At 43.2% G+C, this 22,511-nt stretch overlaps 1 protein-coding gene across 3 annotated transcripts in view; it reads left to right on the forward strand.

Moving 5' to 3' along the window:
- AEBP2 (AE binding protein 2) overlaps positions 1 to 10,788 on the forward strand; it is a 213,341-nt gene extending 202,553 nt beyond the window's left edge. For all 3 annotated transcript variants that reach the window (XM_069228516.1, XM_069228517.1, XM_069228515.1), the window contains one exon: positions 8,800 to 10,788. Coding sequence is in view for 1 of the 3 variants with exons in the window: in XM_069228517.1 (XP_069084618.1) it covers positions 8,800 to 8,833 (34 nt within the window). In the remaining 2 variants the exon portion in view is untranslated. The remainder of the gene's footprint in view (positions 1 to 8,799) is intronic.
- The last annotated feature ends 11,723 nt before the right edge of the window (positions 10,789 to 22,511 follow it).

The following is a 22,511-nucleotide window of genomic DNA, read 5'->3' on the forward strand; positions in this document are numbered from 1 at the left end:
AAGCTGCATATGGCTAAGTTGAATGTGGAGGCAGATGAGAAGAAAAGAGCCTTGGAGCAGAGGTATGCTTAATGGGCCTTGGAAGAGAAAAAGTTGTTAACTCATGAACTGGGTCTCAAAAAGCTGGATATCAAGGCCAGACAGGCAAATCCAGCAGTGATGGTGGCAGCATACCTATAGTAACTGAAGGAGAGGAAAGGGTTTGCATACCTAAGGATTTGGTGCCCAGTTGTGGTATAGGATATGACAGACAAATAACTTTCTGCCTACGAAGTCGTACTGAGGGTTCACAAAGTACCTGAAGGGCACTAGATGGTCTGTGGAAACACATGCCTACTGTGGGGAAGGACACACTTCTGACACTAGAGGTTGGACCCAAATTAAGTATACCCACATAAAGGCCATTTTACTTGCGAAATTTGGGCTGACCCCTGAGAAGTACTGACAGAGGTTCAGGGACAGCCAGAAGCTCCCCCCGCAATCTTGGGTAGATTATGTGGACTACTCCAGTAAGGCACTGAATGGTTGGGTATGGGGCAGCAAAGTTAATGATTATGTTGGGTTGAACAATTTAATCCTGAGAGCGCCCATGGTCAGTGTCTGTTTACAGAGTTGCGCCAGCACCTAGTTTACAGTAAGATGACTGACTCCAAGGAGCATGTTGGGGAGGCAGACCTCTGGGCCAGTACCAGAGTATCTAAAAAGGTATGGGGGTGGATGGGGAGAATAGGGACATGAATTTCCACAAAGGTGTTCAGGGTTCCAACTAGAAGAAAAAGGGGGAGAAACAATTAAAAGATCATAAGACGGGGGTGTTTGTACCCCAAAGTGCAGAGTGCTACAATTATAGGCACTCCAAGGATAACCCCAAATGTTCCAAGAGGGCATACCCCTGTCGGGCAGACACTTGGGTTGGGCAGTGTAGCATTCGGGTAGTTTAGCTTTGGGTAGCAAAGAGAGGTGACCCTAGTTTGCCCATTAATGGACAATGGCTGGAGGCTCTGTGTGACACAGGAGCCAGCATGACTACTGTGAAGTGTCCAGCTGGTGTCTGCAGAACAGGTCCTACCGAACACATTCCACAAAGTCATAGTTGCCGATAATTTTGAGAGACCTCTACCAGTGGCTCTGGTTCCCTTTGAGTGGGGCAGGGGTAGTCTCAGGTTCTCTGAAAGTAGCTCTGAGCACTGCTATACCTGTAGACTGTCTTTTGGGAAACAACCTGGGGCATACTGCCTGAAGGGAAATAGAGCTCAGGTCATACTTGGAGATGTTAGGATTACATGAGTGGGTCTGTATGACAACACAGTCCATGGCTACCCGCGAAGGGAGTCAAGGGCGTCTGGAGCCTGCAACAATGGCCCAGACAGATACAGAAAGAAGAAGGGCAAGGGGCATGGGGAAACTAGCCCTTGTCAGCCGAGGTTGACAGGTCGCCTGAGAAGGAGACCCTCAAGCCAATCGGGGAGGACATTGCTGTTGTAGGTGACCTCCCTAAGATTGCTGATTGGAAAGTTGACTTTGGCTCACCAGGGAGGAGTTCTGCAAGATGCAGAAGGAGTGCCGCACTCTAGAGGGCTTGAGGTGGGTGTGCTGCCCTGCTGCCTGCTGTTCTCCTGCCTAGGTGAGAAGGACTGGACCTGTATCACTTCAACCCAAAATTACTCCAAGGGCTAGCTCCCCTCCCCTGCATGAAGTGTCGGGCACAAGACTTCAACCACCCTCCTTCTGCACCTTGACTCTGCTGTATTTCATTCTTCCCTGCCAGCTGGTGCCACCCCAGTTCTGGACCCTTGGAAGTGGGTCTAAGGTGCTTTCTCAGCGGATCAGACACATCTGCTGAGCCACACACCCCAGAGCATAACTGACGCATCTCCTTGGCTTAGCGGCGCATTGTCGAGTAGATCCAACTTATCGCCTCTGCTGCATGGATTGGTCCTGTCGAAACAGACTCTGATCACCGCAGGAACCCGCATGAGAACTGCCACTGTGTGATGCTTTTCCCAACACAAGCTCCTTCCATCTACTATCGCCAGCAGCTTAGACGATGACAAAATTGTGCATCACAGCTTAACCACTCAGAGAAACTGACACATCAACACTGGCCTTTGCATCCCAAGCCCTGTTGACAAGATCTTCAATGCCTACGCAGCAGGACCTCGCACTATAGCCTCAGCTGAGCGATGCATCTTCAGTGTGGATCCACACAACGCTCCTCAACCAGGATTCAAGGAACTTTGGTTCAGCAGGCCTTACTGGGTCCTTGTAGCCAGCCCGCACTCCATCAGTCATCCTGAACGTTTTGATTTTGTCCCAGTCCAACACAACCAGATTTCCCCAATAGTGCTTAAAATGCTTCTTAGCGCTTCTTAGCGCTATTTTTACTTAAACTTTGAAATTCAATATCCCCAGTTCTACTTATTGGATTTTTGTTGTTTTTTGTCTTGTTTTATTTATTAAACCAGATCTCGGTTTTTAACCTGGTGTGGAATCTTTTTGTGTGGCTTTCTCACTTTTTTACTGTTTAACGTGTTGCAAATATACTTTACATGCTCTCTCTTAAGTTAAGCCTAACAGCTCTGTGCCAAGCTATCAGAGCAGCTCAGGTTAATTTAGGGTTTGCGCTTTACCCTGACTCGAACTGTGGTTGCTGCTTGGCCAGCGCTTACATCCCAGTCAACCAAGAACCCATTTTCTAAAACATAATTTGGGTAAGTGCTTCACATGGTCAAATGTGGAAACAATAGTGGAAGAAACCACTTCATAGAATACTTAGGTGTGACTTTAAGTGAAGGAACTGGAGATTGCACCTTGAGGCATTGAATACATGAGCCAGTACTACAGATGGAGGCCTCAAATAGTTTAAAAAGTGATTTCGGCATGAACTGTCTTGTACTAGTGTGCACAGTTTATCAGGTGCTGGCTCCCCCACAGTTCTTACAAGGGGCTGACATTTTTATTTGAGCTCTAGACACAACTTAGAAAAGATTGAAGGAAAATGTCTAGCAAGGTGTTGGGGCTCTCACTGTGTGCATTGGCTTGGGCAGTAATCATGGAAACCAATATGAAGTCCTGGAATTATTTCGATATAAATTTCAGTGTGCATGTCTGGTATTAGCAGTTATCTGCTCCCAGGCTGAAATGATCAGCTGCTTACACTACGGAAATTTGCAATACCGAACTACAATGGGCAAAAAAGTAAGAGCACCACTCACTAGAATTGCCAGGAATTTTAATATTATTGGAGTTTAGGAACCCCTTTTTTTATTGGAAATGAATTAAATGAAACTTGTTTGAGGGAGTCCAGGCATAGTTACCTTAGATACTTTGTTGCAAAGAGCTCTACATTTTATTTGCTCAAATCCTGTTAGGACAAAGGTGTCCCTCTATTCTGTCAAAGCAACCTAATCCAGAAATGCATGTGAAAATCTCAGATTGTTTTAAACCTTTTATATGCATTTAGGGACTCATTACATGATTTTTAGATGGGTATAAGCATTGCAATTGTGGTTTGAGACAGAATTTTAATTTACATATAATGTTTGATTTTATATTTTTTGTTACTGTGAGTATTTAACTTTAAAAATAGATTTTTTTATGAAGTATTGGTTAGGTGAAGATGTGATGCTGTTTGGCCAATATATAACATACGATTCGGTTCTTAAAGGCTGTTTCATCATAAGCAGGTCTATGTATTTTATGATGGGTTTGTTATATAGGTAAATAAATAGACTGTGGTCTTAAACATATTTATTTACTGCTACTTACGCAAACCTAATGTAACTAGTGCTTTGTTGTCCGTGCTTATAAGTATAGACACACTAGGCAGAATAGAGGTTAATGTTGATGTTAAAAATTGGAGTCTAATTAGTAGAAGCTTTGTTTTGTGTAAAATCTTACCAAAGGATTCTGGCACAAGCCAAGGTAGCCTTTGTTTATAAAGTTTAAAAATACAAGTTGATGCAGTGTAGGGCTTATTTCAACACATTTGCCACCCATCAAAACAATGGATGTCGTGGCTGACATAAATACAATAAAACTCGCTTTCAGTGAATTCTATAATTGGGAAAAGCGGTTTCTCCTAAAACATTTGAGTAACATACAATAACGTAAATAAGGGACACCAACAACAAGAAAACAGATCCAATGAAAAAGAGGTAAGAGTAATGAAGAAGGGGCAAGGACAAGGGGTTAAAGTACATTCAGAGGTACTAGAAGGTAGGTAGGGGTAGAGTTACTAGGAGACAGACTGGAGGTACTAGAGTATAGGTAGAGGTGGAGATACTAGCCTAAAGGTAGGGTTACTAAGATGTAGTTAATGGTAAAGTACGTTGGTAGACGTATATGTAGGGGAACAGTTACTACAGTGTAGCATGCGTACACGTACTGTGCTAGTGTTTAAGATACTGTGATATCGGAGGTGCTAAGGTATTCATTGGGTAGAGAACCAAGGAAAAATGTACTTCAGGCAGGTTGTACCCGTCGAATACATAAATCTGGGTTACTGGAGACAGAGTGAAGGCTACTACAACCTTGAGATTTGCTGACCTGCACAGCAGGGAGGTATTGGGAGCACTATGTGTGAATATTTAAGAGAAAGTAACTTCTAACAACAGTTTTTGCTTCCTTATATCTGTAACCGTTTCACGTGACCACACTAGGCTTCCAAAGAAATTACAGTACTTGCAGAGACCTGTAGAACAGATACATGTGATAGTCTTCTATTTGCAGATTCCTTACACTGTGAATTTTTCCCAGGAGTCAGTCTGGATTTGGAGATTTTTCTGAGAAGTACCCCTCCATGCTGTTTGTGGCAATAATCGGCTCTGTCATCCGAAAGCTTTGAGGGAGCGGTCACTAAAACTGACCCTAGGTCCCGATCTCGGTCGAGAGGAAGGTCTCAATATCAATCGTGGAGCCCCCAATCTTCTTCATCCTACTCCAAGTCCCTGGGGCTTTGGAGTAACTTGAGGCATAAGAAATAGTCGAAGAAGGTGTGTCGTTGATAGAGGCATCCATCTGCAGAGTCTGTGTCTGGGCCATATTCATGTTGCTCAGAGTTTCTGGGAGCCGTAGTGACCACTGCCCAGCTTAGAGTTTTATGAGGCAATGCGCCTCGCCTTTAGGCAGTTAGACTCTGCTAGTGCTCCTTCGAGTCCCAAGGAGTCAAAAGGGGCCCCTTCAGGTTCCTCGCCGCCTGTGCCTCCAGGTGACACCCCCTCATCCTCACTGCCAACTCCTACACGGAGCCAGATGGGTGTCATATGGCGTAGACTCTGGCAGGGGCCTTGCCCCCCTATGCCAGATCCTGAGCCTTATGATCATGGGCTAGGTTATGGTGAAGAAGGGGGGGGGGGGTTGCATACCAGCTCCAAGACCCCATGAACTGGCAAACGTACCTGGCGAAGCCAGTGGACTGGATACCTCCCCAGAGACTGGCATGCTCTTTCACCCTACAGTGGGTACGGAGGAGGGTGCTTCATATTCTTTGGTGCTGCAGAGAGCAGCTGAGTTCCTGGATCTTGAGCTGCCTTCGGTGGCAATCAGGACTAACATCCTGACAGAGGTGCTTCAGCCTGGGACTTCGTCCTCTGAACCCCTGCTCCACTTTAAGGAAGCTCTTCCAGATGTCCTTCTGGGTACTTAGTCTAAGAGCAGCACAGGGGCTCCTTTGAACAGGACTATTGCTGGCCATGCTGCACCAGGTGACCCATGTTTCCTAAAGCAATACCCCCCTTCTGAGTTCCATTCCGCACCCCTGGATAGGGAATCCAAGAGGCTGGACACACATGGGAAGAAAATGTTTTCTTCCACCAGCCTGGCATTGCGTTCCGGGAACACTGCATGCCTTTTGGGCCGTTATTCTCACACACTGTGGGTTACAGTTGCTTAAGTGCAGCCACAGGTCCCAGAGGAGGCCTGGGCTGTACTTTCCCAAGCAGTTGCTGATGGGAGAGACGCAGCAAAGTTCACGATCTGATGAGGATTGAACACAACCAACTCACTGGGCAGAGCGGTTCCATCGAGAATGGCCCTTAGGCCCCACGCCTGGTTGGGGACATCTGGATTTTCGGGGTATGTCCAAGCTAAGCTTATGGATCTGCCCCTTGATAGCACCCGTCTCTTTGGTGAGAGAGTAGACTCAGCACTCAACCGCTTAAAGAATTCTTGTGCTACATCCAGGTCCTTAAGCTTTGCGGTCACCCTTTTTCTCCCTCAGTTTACGTTTTGCCCCTTTTTGTGACTATGGAAGGGGGTGGGCCCAGCCACACCAATTACCCTCTAGCCACTGTTGTGCATGCCGCCCAGCATCTGCGTGGCCGGGGACGTGGGATCCACCGTCCTGTTGGATCAGGAAGCCTGCTTACTGGCCGGTCCCTCCACCCCCCTCCCATTGTCCTCCAGCCCCGTCCCCCCGCAGCTGTCTCCAAACTTTCCTAGTCTGACGCTTCTCCTCCTCCCTTCCCCCCCGAGACCAGTTGGAGAAAGGATTGCCCATCACCTGCTCCACTGGCAGTTCATCACGTCAGGTAGGTGGGTTTTGCAGCTAGTCCAAAGGGTCTACTCCCTCCCCTTTGAGACTACCCTTCCATCCATGCCACCACCTTGCGATCCAATTACGGAAGATCACTTGGCACTTCTCCACAAGGAAGTTACTGCCCTTGTGGCCAAGAGAGCCATAGAGAGGGTTCCCTGTGCCAGAAGTAGGTTATGGTTGTTATTCCCACTACTTCCTGGAGCCCAAAAGAACAAGGACCTTTGCCCTATCCTGTTGGTCCCTCAAACTGTTTTTCAAGAAGGAGAAATTTCAAAATGCTCGCTCTGGCTCAGGTTTTATCTGCCTTGAATCCAGGAGACTGGACGGTAGCGTTGAACTTGCAGGACGCCTATTTCCACAACCCCGGCCTGCCTGCGCACAGATGTTATTTGCTGTTCAAAAGGAGGCATGGTGAAGTGAAAGTGCTCGTGGCCCACTGTGAACTTACCAACACACCTTGGGTGTTCACCAAGGTGATGGCAGTGGTCACAGCTTATCTGTGCGGGTCAGGGGTTTCCCCCTACTTCAATGACTGGCTGTGGATGGCGGGCTGGCCCCAGGCAGTTGTCTCCACATCCAGACCATGGCGGACCTCCTGCATTCGCTTGGGTTCACTATAAATGTGCCAAAGTCACACCTGACTCCCTCGCAAATGCTCCCTTTTATCAGACTTATCCTCGTGAGCGGCGAGTCCAGGATATTCAAGCTATGATACTGATGTTTCATCCTGGATTTCAGTGAGATTGCCTCCTAGTCTGCTGGGCCTCATGGTCTTCTGCGTCCTGCTGGTGACTAATGCCAGATGGCTTATGTGGGCTCGGCAGTTGGACCTGAAATTCCAAGTGGTGTAGCATCGGGGAATCTCCGACATGGTCCAGATCTCAGAGGGAACTGCACGAGATCTGCAGTGGTGGCTTATGAACTGTGATTGGGCCATAGGCAGATCCCTCTCCCTTCCTCAACAAGATCTGACAGTAGTGACAGATGCGTCACTCATGGGATGGGGCGGAGAACAGAAGTGTCTGATATCCAGCGGAGTCTGGACTCCACATCAGCTTCTCGGAGCTCCAGGGGATTGAACTAGCAATGGACCCAAAAAGTGTGTTGATGACGTTCTACCTTGATCATGCAACAGAATTCCAAGTGGATTATCAAATCTTTGTCGGTTATGTGGGTGCTAAGAAAGGTCGAGCAGTACAGAAGCGGGCCATCTCCCGATCGGTCATACTCTGTATTAAAATCTGCGACACACTGGCCAAGAATCAACCACCTGAAGGTTTGCATGCTTATTCTACTAGAGAAACAGCTGTCACTACTGCACTAGCAAGCAAAGTTCTAGCTCTTGATATCTGTGAGGTGGCAACGTGGGCGTCCTTGCACATGTTCACCAAATACTACTTCCTGGACTGGACAGTCGTGTCTGTAGGGACGGGTACTGTGCCTGTTCTGCCCTGCAGGACTCTCTGGTTTGATCTCGGTTCGCAGACCCACCTCCGGTGAGAGTATTTTCTGGTTATCTATTCACAAGCTAAGGAATCTGCAACTAGAAGTCAGATGAGCAAGTTACTTACCTTCTGTAACGCCTTATCTGATAGAGACATATTCTAGTTGCAGTTTCCTTACCGACCCACCCACCCATCCTACCCATTCCGCAAATCGATTTCTTGGGGCAGGGACTTCCCTTACAGGGCCTTAGTTTTGACCCAGTGGTCTGTGTTCTTCATGGCTCTGTGCTTTTGACGTGGAAAGTTGTAAAATAAACTGACGCTGATGCACCAAAGTGGTGCCTATATAAGACCTGCAACATCTTATTCATTGTGGATGAAGCCAGTGATGGGCGCGAGCCAATTGACACAACCTAACGGCACGCATGGGTACTTCCCAATAAAAATCTCCTGAACCAGACTGACGCCTGGGGAAAATTCACAAGGTAAGGAAACTGCAACTAGAATGTCTCTACCAGATAAGGCGTCACTGAAGGTAAGTAACTTGTGCATATGAAAGTAATTGTGTTAAGTGCAAAACTAAGGTGTATAGATCAGCCTTCCATCCAAACTAAAGAAATGGTTTCTAAAATATTACATATTTAAATTACAAATAACCTCACAGTAGCAGACCCCCACCAATAGTCAGCATGATAGGGCACATTTCAGTTTATAACCGATTGCAAAAATATTGTTACAGATAAGTAACTTGTTGATCACCCAGTTGCCACAAATTCTTCAAAATGCAAATGCGCTTTTTTTTCTGTTTTTTACCAGAGCAATGCCTCAGAAGATGATGAAAAGGAGGTAAAAGCCAGCAGTCTGCATACCGGCAGTCTTAGTCACTGACAACAAGTTTAGAATGAAAGTTGCACCATAGTCATCAGAACCCTGTTCCCTTCAATATTATAATGTTATTTATACTTGCTGTAAACATTTTGTGGATAATGTAGGTGCCTGTTTTCAATATAATGAATCCACACTTGCATGGGATGAATGTACTGTTGGAGACTGGGGAAACTTCTGGCAATCTAGTTGAGTTGTCTAAATGCTTTGCATGTTTGGTGCTTTCCGTTCTCTTGTGCGTGCAGTGACTTTATCTATTGAAGCTAGAACAAAAAAATCATTTTTAAACCCTTGCTCTGTGACGTTCCAGAGTGCAAAAGGGTATTTATAATGGAGGTAGTATTATACATTTCGAAAATGAGCACACAGTGGAAAGTCAGATGAACTGCTGGAAGAAGCGTTAAAAACATTAACATCTGACTATGGTCAACGGGTCTTAATTTTCTAGCCACTATACCATATTGATCAACTATTTCAGATGTTAAGATTTTTCCTGCTTTACAGGGTGTGGAACGGAAGCGTGACTTTGTCACTCAAATATGTATATCTGTAGGAAGTGTAGCCAAAATCGTTTTGTACATATTCAAAGCCATGTCTTTATTTGGGCTTCTGTTTTATGCACAGAGACCAATTGAAAAAAAGTAACTTTGTTTGTTAACAAGTAAAAAAAACTAAATTTAATAAATATATTTTCAAAGCTGTTGACTATGGGTCACTGTGGTACATACCTTAACTTTCAGCTATATTGTAAAAATGAACTGCTTCATTTGGTCTAGTTTTTCTAGATGTAATGACGCCTGTATTTTTGTGCACATCTGACGTAATGTTTTTTTTTTTTTGCACCAAAGTTTGATTTAAAAAGGAGATAAAACCTTTTTCTTGCTTAATTGCAAGAAGTCATATTGCTGTATTTTTTGTTAAAGAAAACATTTAAGACTTGTCTACTTTTGTTAGTCTCGTATGAAAATAAACTATTGTTGCAGATAGTGATAGAGCAAAGCTTGTAAATATGTTGGCAGATTTGTAATATATTTTTATATTATAAAAGTACTGTAGATTTCATTTTCTAGAGGCATGAAAATATAAAGTGTATATATTATTGTAGAAATTAATCTTGAAGGATTTTGTGATTCGCTAGTGCTGCCAGAAGTACTGTTTCTTAAAAAAATTATAAAGCACCTTGTAACATTGAAATGTTTTGCAGATTTAAAGCTTACTACTGTTAATTAATCTGTTAGATTTTAACAAGAATTCACTTGAATATCCATTTGACAACTTTTTACTGATGGAGTCTGTATACTTGCACCAAACAAATCCTAAATAGTGGGTTGGTGCGCAAGTCCCTAATGAAGTTAGTTTGCAAATCTTACTGGCAGATTTGACATTTTAAACTTTCAGAAGGGAGTTTGGTTATATTTCTGGTAACCTTTACCATTGCTCCAAAAGGCACCCCTCTTCTGCATGATTAAGAAATAAATCAAACTAAACTCATTTAACAAAGACAGACACGTAAAAACACTTTGACCCAGCACAATAAAAATCAAATTAAAATTCCAGATTCACTAATAACCTAAATATGTATTGTGTGACTCCGAAGCAGTGCCTATGTAACTCCACAACTACTGTAATGTAATTGTTAAAAAAAATTGTCATGTGGGAATTCAAATAAATTCTTGTGATGTGATATTTGTTAACTTAACCAAGCACTTCATATTAGATTTCTTTGCTTTGTATATGTAAAGTGATCTACAATCTTTATTTGTATTACCTTTCAGTTTGCCAACTTTTTCCTGTGTAATTTTTGTTTCCCTTTAATCTTATTGTAATTCTTGTCAAGATCATGTGAATCATTCATATTTGACGGATGATTGTAGGATTATTGGTGGAGTATTTTTTTTAATAAAACAAAAGAAAGTTTCATTAGGTTTGTGTTTTTTTTTTCTTCTTTTTTTTTACTTGAGTGTGTTGGAAATTAATTGTTTGATTTTTCTCACTGTCCTTATTTGATCAGATGAAGTCCTGACTTCTCCTCGCTTCTCAGCTCTTCCTCTATATCCGTCAGTACAAATAAATGCGTTTCTCTTTATTTAAAAGATTTATTTGATCTAACAAAGCAAAAAAAGACACAACATATCTTACACAAGATGCATTTCAGTTTTCTTAGACTCTTATTCCACTTACTGACATTGTGTCCACATGTAGTACTTTACAGCATAACCCTGCACATGAACCCTGACTATTCAAACGACTATTCTTTGTTTGGCACAAAAGTGCCACTAATAAAAACATATGTAAAATTCATTCACATAAAATATTTAAAATTGCTAAACATAAAAGACAACAATCAAAATTTGACACATTAAGAGTAACCTCTCTTGTCACAACTTGTCACAATCACTCTCAAGTACATGCAGCCATCTCAAAGCACTGTCAATAACAGTATAATGAAGGATAAACAGTTCTCATTTCGCTTAGCCATCCATCAATTTTCTGCAACTCCTCGCACTTTTAAGAAAGGCACAAACACTATGAGAGACGCCAGATTCCTTTAGAGTTTGCAGAAAAAATAATGCATTCCTGCATTTACGAAACCTCGATTGTTTTAACATTGGCTTAGGAAATAAAATGAAATACATTCTGTAAAATTTGCAAAATAAAATGCATTAAAGTTTGTTTGGATGAGCCATCGCAGGGGCAAACAGAAGCCTGCAACCCCAATTGGCCCCAAGTGCCTGAGAAATTCAAAAGTTGAACCATTGTACCGGTCTTAGGCAGAACAGCAAAGATCTCTCGCGAGCAAGGGAGATTACATAGTACTGTACTGCTCCTCCGATGCAAAGAAGGTGTATACTCCCTAAAAGTGCTTTTACTTGACTCAATTTCTAGCATCTGGGAGTGACAAAATTCTAAAAAGCGTTGTTTATCCAACATCTTATCCCCTTCTTTTGAAAGTGCGAGGTGCATAAACAAAATATGCTAGCTTTAATACATTAAAGTTATTGTATACGTAATACGCTTTTTGGAGAACCACTGCACTGATGGTAGCTACGCAACCCCCCGTGCTGTGAGTAGCTGTGCTTTATAAGCACTGCTTGATTGATATACGTAAGCCAACCAACGAATAGAGAATCCCTTGTCAAATTTGAGACAGTCAGTGATAATAGCTGTGTTCAAGCCTGCCTCAGTGTTGACCCACACACTGACCCAGACTAAAAGGGGTGCTAACTTGAATTTTCTAGAGATGTACTGCAGATTGAGCACCAAGTGAAGAATTAAGTGCTAGCTCATAGAGGGCAGACATAAAAGCTGCCTACAACATCGATTTTCTTTGCACAGTAGTAACATCCTAAAGCCCCCATATCCCAGCTCCATGTAGTGCTGCTGGTACACACTGAAAGCTATATATGTTAAGGAAGGGGAAACTAGCCCTCAGCCTATTACCTGTGGTAGATTAAATAGCACATCCCGCCGACATACTAAGCTTCTGGCGGGAATCGGATATCTGCGGTTGTCGGGACCCAGAATTACTAAAAACAGCCCCCAATAATTAGTCATTCACACAACCCAGTGTTCTTTCACCTTTAAGAGAGAGACATTTTTTTCCAGGTCCACATGCCACTATGTGTTTTTTCACATAGTTTGTAGCCAGGTCTAAATCACTCATAAAATATATAAAGGATAACACCTGCATACAGTGTGTCCCTGGCATTTGTGCAAAAAAACACTTAATCTGTGTATAGCAGCACCAGTACTGGTACCTGAGAGATCATGGGAAAGTCTCTTGGGGTTTGAACCGGGGCAGGACACAAGTTAATGTAAATGATAAAGAGCATGAGGCCCAGAATACATTCTCTGCATACCACATGGGCTAAGTTGATATTGTCCGACAATTCTCTCTCCAGGCCATAACATACATTTGTTTTCAGGTTCTTATGTCGTGTATGCAGAAAGTTAACCAATGGCAGCTCCAAACCTAAGTCCAACAGCCAAAGTTCAGATCATGAATCCTTATTCAACTGTACGCAGCCCTTGTCGGAAACCATATTGAAAAGGACAGAGGACCTCATTAGAGTTAGCCCACTGCTTCAAGTGATTGAAAACCACCCACCTGATAACCTTAACGGTGCTATAAATAAGCAAAATTAGGTAATAACATTTTTGGAGACGTGTGATCCCCCTTTTTTTTAAATGGGGACTATAATGGAGAAGGATCAGGAGGCAGGGATCTTGCTACGTAAGGAGTTATTAGACATAATAGGTAACGGGAGACCTCCAAAGATCCAAATTTCTTTTGATTTGATGGGGACTCCATCTGGCCCCAGGGATTGAACACTAGTACTGTGCCTAACAGCTGTCATAATTTCCTGTAGAGTAACCAACATAGCAATAATTTGCTCCTCAGCTGTTCCCTGTAACTTCCATGCTCCTCCATGTGATGCATACCACTGAAGTGCATAGCCCAATTGTTGCCAGGTACACAGCAATTTAAAAGGGGATTAGGTGGAGATTCTCTTTATTGAACCTTAGTAACTGTGTCCCAAAAGATTTTACTACCCTTGGAGGTAGGCACATTCTCCAAACATTCCCAGCCCCTCCTATTCATCTCCTTCCTGGTTTTCAGGGTATAGTCTCTGCAGGCCTCTCACACCACAATGAGATATTTCGGGTGATAGCAAGAACCTTTCTCAATCTACAGTTAGCCGCCGAACAAAAGGAATCGAACCATTGTGATGTTTGTTTGCCTACTCCTAATTGGCTGTAATAGTAGATGCCTAATACTGAGATTGAGGGAGTCAGTCAAGATGAGCTAACATTTCATCTCACAGCACGTCTGACAAACACTTCAATAATGATGGTAAATGGGACTTAATCAGCGTACCTAGAGTAGCCTCCAGGTCTCTCAAGTGCCATACAAGCCTTAATCCATCTGTGCTGTGTAATGAGTGTTGTAGTCACCAAAAGGGGTTTGATTGGAGTTTAAACTCTGGAAAATAGCCACCTGCACATAAAGCATTATGATCGCTCCATTCTGTGTCTACCATGGCACAGCCTGAGAACCACATTGAAAAATTTCTCGATACAAATATATAATCAATGATTGAGGTACTATCATGCCCTCTAAAAGAGGCTGACGTTGCCTCATCAGTATTAAACAATTCAACGAGGTCAATCAAATCATGGTCAGCAGGATACCTACTTAACTCCTTCCCTCTGCTGGCAGATTTCACCCTACTGAATGCATGTTTGTGACGTGCACTTGGCTCCAATGAGTCTCAAATCAGTTAAAAAGACAAATAAACTCTCAAAGTGAAGGCATACTGGATTTGAAAAATCATTCTTGTAAAACTAGATTAAATAAAGGCTATAAGCACTAAGACTATCCTTTTATGTACTAAGCCAAAAGCTGATCTTTCTGTATCTAGCACTGTCTCTGTCAACTTGAGGTTCAAATTTATCCGTCTTGAAAGTCCCCCTTTTATCTACCATGTAAAGAGGGGATGGCCGGGCAACAGTAGCACGCAAAACCAGGGTAAGAAAGATCAGTAATGACCCAGGTATCTTGAAAAGCTAAGATACCACATTTTGCAATGAAATGTAACCATACCGTATTAGTAATTTTATCTTTTAAGATGAGGTGCCAGCTCGGCAGCTTTAGGTGCCAACCCTCTTATGTGCAGGGCCATTCATAAGAGCCCTATCACGTAAACTATCAATAGTATCATAAGATGAGGGGCAAGCACAAGGGTGTTCTCTGGGGTTTCCTGTGTGAGTCAATCCACTCTGGAAAGGGCACCAAAGCGGTTAGAAGCTGGCATGGAGGCCTGATCTCCTGTATTGAGGTGATAAGCTATAGCTTGACTAAAGATGGCACATTAGGCATACAAAGGGGAACTTCCTTGATTATTCTCATGTGTATTTCAGAAAGTAAGAGCTGAGTAACAACTATGAGGACACACAATATGTGTCCGGTTAAAAAAAAAAAAAAAAGCCAAGCGGAATTAAGGTTACAGTCCCTCCTCGCCCCTTTTCTGCTCAAAGGTCAGAACGGAATGCTATGAACTAAAAACAGAGATCTAAAATTAACATTAACGCATTTCTCCCCTCCCCCTCACTTAGATACAATTGGTCTGGTCCCAATCCACCCTACTCTGCCAATCAGCAAGATATCATTAGCAAATGCAAATGAGATCCCTCTGTGGCGTACCAGGCAGTCCAGTAGTCTGTTGCTTAGCTCCTAGTTGGACTCAGTCTGCCTTTTTGCAAAAGAGGGTACTCCAGTCCTACCAGCCATGGATGGACACACTACCAACTGTAGGTTAATTATAGATTGATTTGTTCGTGGATGTAACTCCGATAGTGACGCCCCCTGCAGACACTAGTTTGCAGGAACACCGACCCCCCCTCAAGTTTGTACTAATCCTGCCTGCTGCAAGAGGGCTCTACTCATGTGAGACATTGCCCATGGGTTTTATGACAGGAAGACTGTTAATAGGATGGTTAGAGGTGGTCCCTTCAGATGTTCTTGAAGTATGCGAGATCCCAAAACTACTACTTGGCGGAAGCGAGGTTGTAGTGACAGTCTTGTGAACATTTGACCTTTGCCTAACAGACTCCCACGTGGTACGCTTGTCTGAAATAAAAGCAATTTGTGACTCAACAGCTTTAAGCCGCTTTATAACAGTGGAAAACTCAGCATGGAGAAGCTCCTTCATTCTATTGCACCACATATCACTTCTCCCTTCAATACAAGGTTAATCTGAGGCTACAGATCCCGATCCCATTAAGAAAGGCAAGAGAGGGGTAGTGCACAAATTGCCAATGGCGGCTGCCTCCACATACTCAGTTTGACTGGCCTGAGCTACAGTGTCTTGTACTGTTTTGTGTTTGTTGCCTCGTATTGAGTTCTTGTTGGTTAGGAAAGGGGAACTAGATGCTTGGCCTGTGGTTATGGCGGATATATTGGAGTGTCCAGCAGAGCCATATGTAGCCGTAGGGCCGATTGCGCCATTTCCATGCGAGCAATTCTCCAAAATTCGCCAAGGCCACTGCGGAACTCTCTTAAATCTCACTCTGTTTATAACAGTGGGCATAATACCTATATTCAGTGGGAGCCCCCTCTCTGTGAGTGCAAATTCTGTGCTGATTACCCCAATGGCCCTCTCCAGCATGCAGTCAGTTGAAGTACTTTTGCAGGTGGGGTGGGTGCCATTAGTGCCCCAATAGTTTTTTTCCTTACGATCCCAGCAGCAGAGTAGCATGATGAAAGAAGCAAACCAGAATTAACTTGTAAGTGAGAGGTCAGAAATAGTAAGCTTCAAGGAAAGGTACCCAACCAGAGTCCCCTACCAGTACCTTAATGAAAGAATCAAGAGGGGTGGCCCAACTGAGCCTTCTCTGGGGTCCAAGAGCCTGGATGAGCCCTCTTAGGCACACCCCCTCGTGGGTCTTGCACTGCTTGAGACCATGGTGATGTTTATATGCCTGAAACCGCCCCCTGGTAGGTAGGATTCAGGAGGCTGAAGTCCGCACCCTCACCTAAACAGGTGATTTGACCTGTGTTGTAGGAGACTGCAGTGCTGTTTACGTGCCTGAAACTGCCTCCTGGGGGGAAGGATTCTAGGGGCTGAAGTCCGCACCCACACCTGAGCAGTTAACTCGTCAGACATTTGGTTTATGTGCTTAGTTGAGCCTCTCAGTCAAAATCCCCCCTAAACTGTAACAATAGATGTTACAATAATAATCCTGCTCAAAATGAGAGCAACTTTCACTATGTTCTTCTGCCATGCAGAACTAATAGTTTCATATTCTAAGAACACATATCTTTATGTTTGAGGCGTGCACTGCATTACCTACATTTTGTAGGTGCTTGAAAGAGATGCCTTCCTGGGCAAAGGGATCACTGTTGTAGTGTGTGACACTTGGTGTGCAAAACAAACATTAGTTATATTAATAACATGGTTATTTCCCCAATTGCATCAGACAATAATGGCTACAAAAAGAGTTACAGACAAATCCAGAGGTTGCTGGTTACAAAAGTACAGCAGTCACATTCACAGCAGTTGAAGTTGTTAAAGGAGACCAAGGGTGAAAATATTTAGGGAGAGGTTACAGGAGAGAGGTAGGCCTAGTCCTTGAAGTTTGGATATGTTGGGAATGTGTTGCTGTAGCCTTGTTTTTAGTTTGCTAATGAGGCGGATGAATAATGGTAAATTGTGGATATATGAGGTATAATTGTTCCATAGACAAGGTGCTGTCACTGTGAATCTCCTATCACTGCTATTCCTGTATCTGGTTTTTGATGTGATCAGTAGGTTTTCTCCTGTGGGTGGGTGATTTGGTTAGTTATTTTTCATCTTATCCTGGGGGTGTTTGTGGGGTAGATCTCTCAGGAGAATCTTGAATTTGATTATTTCCTGCACAGGAATCCTTTGGAGGATTTTTTAGCTCAAAACTGATGTGGCCAGCTGCATTTTGGTCTTTTTGTATTCTTCATCTGGTATGCCAGGAGACCAGAATATAAGGAATTACCATAGTTAACACCGACACAAGAGTTCTCTAGTCTGCCACAGCAGTATTGGTTTGTCTGGTAAAAAAACAAAGGTAATTACATTTGAAATAAAAATGTAGGGCTTACTACTGCTCTTATCTCTTAGTTGCAACTGAGGATAACTACCAAATTTCTTAATTTGGATTTGATGTGTATAGTTTGCATAATAATGTGAGGGAAGGGTACTGTTAAGTGCCCTTTGATTGAGCAAATGTTGAGGTCATAGGACTGGAGTTATATTTTCTGTTGTCTTGGAGACTGATGTGACCCATCCATGTTTGAATAAAGTGCAGCCCATCTGATATCCTCAAGTAGATTTTGTGACTACATAGGAGTGGAAATGGAGATCATGGACATAGATGATGTCCATGAGGATTTGATGTTGAATATTTAAGTGAAGCTGACCCTGCCAGATCAGGTAGTTGACAGCCAAGCTGGGAAGGAGAGGTGTCCAAGCCTTACTTTTTTGCTGTGGAAGTGACAGAAAGGAGTTGCACCAATTTTGAGTAACCTTAGTGGCATGGCTGCTGTGTTTGTAGTCCTTATGGGAAGATTTTGTAGTCTTTGGTGTCAAATACATGTCAAGGAGTATAAGTATGCTTTAATCTTTCAGGTCTCCCATTTTAAGGTTGCGGTGAGAAAGGTGGCCTCTGTCTTTTGTACTGAATGGAGGTCAGGCTGGTGGGACTCGAGCAAACTGTTTTTTTTCTGTAGATGGACTTGCTTTTGAGCTATCGCCACTTATTTTAAGACGTAGGACATTCATCAGAGTTTGCCTGTGGTTAGCAATAGTTGAGGTTTGCTGGGTTAAGGTGACTTTTTTAAGCGGAAGAAGGGGGTCAGTAGTAAAACTGGTATTGGTGTTGGCTTCATCCTGGGTAGCAGAGACTGTCAGTTGAAGTGTATTACCTTAACCTTTGTTTGGGCTTATCTCTTTTTAATATAGTTACTATGTTCTGAGGTAACCCAGGGTGAGAATGTGAAACATTTTAAGTCTCTTTCTCACAATGGCAGCTCATAGAAGAAGGCAGTACATTAAGTTCCCTAATTCATCACTGTAGTGTAACAACTGTACATTCCTGTTTGCCAGGTCCACTGTTAAATTAATGAACTTGTAATAGATTGGCTCTGTTTTTTTTCTCTTCATTTTTGCATTCAGTCACCAATGCCTAATGATGGAACAACATGGACTGATTAGCAATGCCGTCATACTCCGCCGTCAAGCCTATTCCATTGTTCGAAGTTACTAAGCTAAAATGTTGAGTACCTAGATTTATTCTAGCTATCCGTGCAGCTCATAGACCTGTACCCTCTTGTGCGACATCTGTAGCCACTGCAGTATACAAGGTGGCATTGAGGCTAAACTAGAAGTGGCACTGGTCTCAACCAGCAGAATCCTTTCAGGTCTTTGGGGCAGCCTGAGGTGGGGCTGAGAAAATAGTATGCACCTCTCAAAATTCAAACAGCATTAAGCATGACAAGTAGTTTGTGCCTCTGATGATACAGACATCTTTGAGAACTATTCTGACACTAGTTTCAGACCAATGACTTTGTCCCTGGTTAAAATGCCAGTTAGATCTTCAGTGACAGATCTATTTTAGAATCTGCTTGAAAGAGACATAACTTATTATCTGAAAACTACGGGACACTTTCACAAAGGAACATCAAAAGGGAACATGGCGGCAGCTTGCGATAAGCGGTCGTGAGCTCTCTCACCTGGACGACGTGCGGGATTATGTTCTACGGACATAGTGCGCAAGGTTTTTCCTCTTTTTCAATTTTGAAAAAAAACATATGCATCTTAACTTCGATTTGGTTTCCTTGTGTGAAGCAGGGCTGGAGACGCACGAGGCCGGTGTTTCGGGCGTAGGAGTGTGGACGGAGGCTGCCTGGGGTGTGCGTTAAAGCAGACGTTGTCTCGTCTGTTGCAGTCTCTGCGGCCCGTTCATTTCTGGCATTCTTGCCAATGAAAGGGAGGCCTTGTGCGCTGTGGGCTTGTGCATGTAACAGGGGGAGAGGAGCAGTCATACATGTCGCCAACTAAGAGGCGAGCTCAGTCAACGTTTAGTGCCCCCCGATCGCTCCTGTTCGCCAGCCGCAAAACGTGCCTAAAGGTAAGGGGGGTCTCTCAGAGCCTGTCACAGAAGGCTTTTCCGGCAAGAAAGGGTCAGAAAAGTGGTCTTTTAACATTAAAAAAGGGTGTTATCCAGCTACTTCGCAGCCAAAAAATAAAAGTTACAGCAATAAGGCAGGTTCTACATGTAGCTCTGAAATGGCCTCCCTTCCACTTGCACAGTTATCAGAGGGCTGCAGGCCTGTCTCACTGCTTTTTTCTTTTTTGAAAAAATTCCCCAAGAGAGATATGGAAATACAGGCTGCACAATTAGCGGAGAATCCCACTCTTTTTTCTGCTTCTATGCCTGGGCTCCCAGAGACACCGAGACAAATTTGTGACAAAGAGGCAGACCAAGATCCGATTATAAGGCAAGCAGAGACTTTTCCTTCGGGTCCCTTATTATCAGAGTCACCAGCGGTCCCTTTGTTCTCACAAGGCCCTGTTGTTCAGGACCTTTTGATTTCATTAATTAAGGAGATTAGGGAAAAATTTGAGGTGCCTGAGCATAATCAAGGGAAAATCAAGGAATCTTGTGATGTATTAGAGAGTAAACTGAATGTGCTAATGGAGACATTAGGTAGGTTGGAGGTTGTGGTTGAAGAACAAGATAGACAACTTTCTGCTAACACCCAGGATATTTCCCTACTGAAACTCAAGGAAAAAGCCCTCCAGGAGAAGATGGAATCTCTGGAAAATAATCTGCGGAGGAATAACATTAGGTTATTCAATGTTCCGGACGGGGTGGAAGGAGAGGACATTACGACCTATGTTTTTCCTTGATTAGAGAGTTCCTTCAGTCTATGGCTCATCTAAAGCTGGAAGAGGACATCCAGAGAATCCATAGAGACCCTTTTAAAAGGAAACCCGACAGGAAAGCGCCTAGGAAAATACTTATTAATTTTGGAACTTACTCGGTGAAGGAGTAAATTCTTTCTGAAGCTCTTAAGGCGGGCAGTTTTTCTAAAGGAGATTGGTCTTTTCGTATGCGATCAGATGTTTCCAAGGCTACATTGGATAGGTAGTGGGAACTGGGGAGTTTTATGCAGGAGCTTAGATCTCTTGGTGCCACAGTTCCGATGAGGTTCCTGGTGGCCCTGAGGATTATGTGGAGCAATACAATGCACAACATTAGGGATCCCATGGAAGCGCGCGCCCTTATCGAGCAGATTAAAGCATCACACTAGGCTAAAAAGTTTTCTTTAAAAAGTCGTCCGGATGAGAGCTCATATGGGGTAGTTACATGTACCCCATTAAAGTAGTGGGGAGGTTTCCCATGGGGGGGATATTTCAGGGACATTTTTAGGATTGGGCAGGTTTTTCTTAGCACAAGGTGGAGGAGCAGGCGGGAAAAAATAAAAAATATTAACACGTGTGTCCTCGGGAGCATCATATGTGGTTTTGCTAAGGGTCTGACTTAGCAGCTTGGATTTGCTTTTCTCAGTTTTTTCTTTTTTTTTCCCTTCTTTTTTTCTCCCTTTTCTCAGAAAATGGTTGGCTATAAGAATGCTTTGGTGACATTCCTTTCATGGAATGTTAATGGTTTGCGGGTTAAAGGGAGAAGGAGGAAAATTTGGGAATTTTTAAAAAGGGTAGATGAGGTGATCATTTTGCAGGAGACTCACTTATTACAGTCAGAATGGAATAAAATCCTTAAGAAACTGAATTGGGTGGGTTTTAATGCTAGCACTAATCAATCATGTGCTGTTAAGGGTGTACTAATCCTTATTAAGAAATCCTTAAAGGCTGTTACAGCAAATGTTGTAACGGATTCCAAAGGCAGGTGGCTGATGGTGGATGTAGGCCTGTAAGGGGTTTGGTTTTCAATTGTTGGATATTATGGCCCTAATGTGGATGATCCGGCACCTTTTCAGGAGCTGTTTAGTCACGTACTGGTAGCCAAATACCCAATCGTGATTGGAGGGGATTTTAATGTACTATTGGACCCTGTGTTAGATAAGTCTACTTTTAGACCGACGTTGAATTCTCCCAGAACTCGGTCTTGGATAAAACAAGCAATGGTAGACCTCGGTTTAGTAGATATTTGGCCATGGAAAGAGGGCAAGGGCTCAAGATTCATGTTTAACAACAAAAAGTATAGTCCTCGGTCTAGGATAGATTTTTTTTTGGTACAGAATAGTTTAATCAGTATGGTTAATTTCGTAGGCCACGCCCCAGCGCATCTTTCGGATCATTCTGCGGTGAAGCTGCATGTCTCTTAATATTTAGCCTTCTATTCCCAGGTGGACAGTTAATCGAGCCCTTTTTTTGGATAAACAGATAGTCGATGGGTTGAGGCATGACACTAAAGCGTTCTTTGATATTAATTGTGGTTCTGCCACTCTACAGATAATATCGGACGCATATAAAGCCTTTATTAGAGGTAGGCTTGAGAATTTGGCCGCTTATAAATATAGGGAAGAGAGAAAACAACTAAAGTATTTAGAATCCCAGATAGCGTCATTGCAGGAAGTGATTTTTAATATTCATCACCAGGAAGATAGTCAGTCACTTTGGAAGCTCAATTAGAATCAGCTAAAACTGATTTTAACTTATTTCTTGAGAGGAAAAACAGAAGGAGTTGGGATAGTAGTCGATATGCTCATTATGAATATGGGGAAGGCTGTAGTAAGCTTTTTGCATGGAAAACCAAAACAGATCATTCTAGGAATCATATTTCGGTAATCAAATCGGAGACTACTGGATCCTACTGCAAGGGTGATGCTGAGATAGAAGAGGCTTTTACAGTTTTTTTTCAGAATCTCTACTCGGATGAGTTGAAGTTTTCAGAAGAGGAGGCCAGAGGTTATTTGGAGGTGTTCCATCTCCCCCAGTTAGGTGACTCTGAGCAACTAGGGATGGAGAGGAGGATAGATCAGGGGGAGGTAGATGTAGCAATTAAAAAAGGGGAAGGCTCCTGGTCCGGATGGTTTGCTGAATGAACTGTATAGTTTGGGCGATTAACTTATGCCAAAATTGTTA

This window comes from Pleurodeles waltl, chromosome 4_1 (genome assembly GCF_031143425.1).
Source record: "Pleurodeles waltl isolate 20211129_DDA chromosome 4_1, aPleWal1.hap1.20221129, whole genome shotgun sequence".
Lineage (NCBI taxonomy): Eukaryota > Metazoa > Chordata > Amphibia > Caudata > Salamandridae > Pleurodeles > Pleurodeles waltl.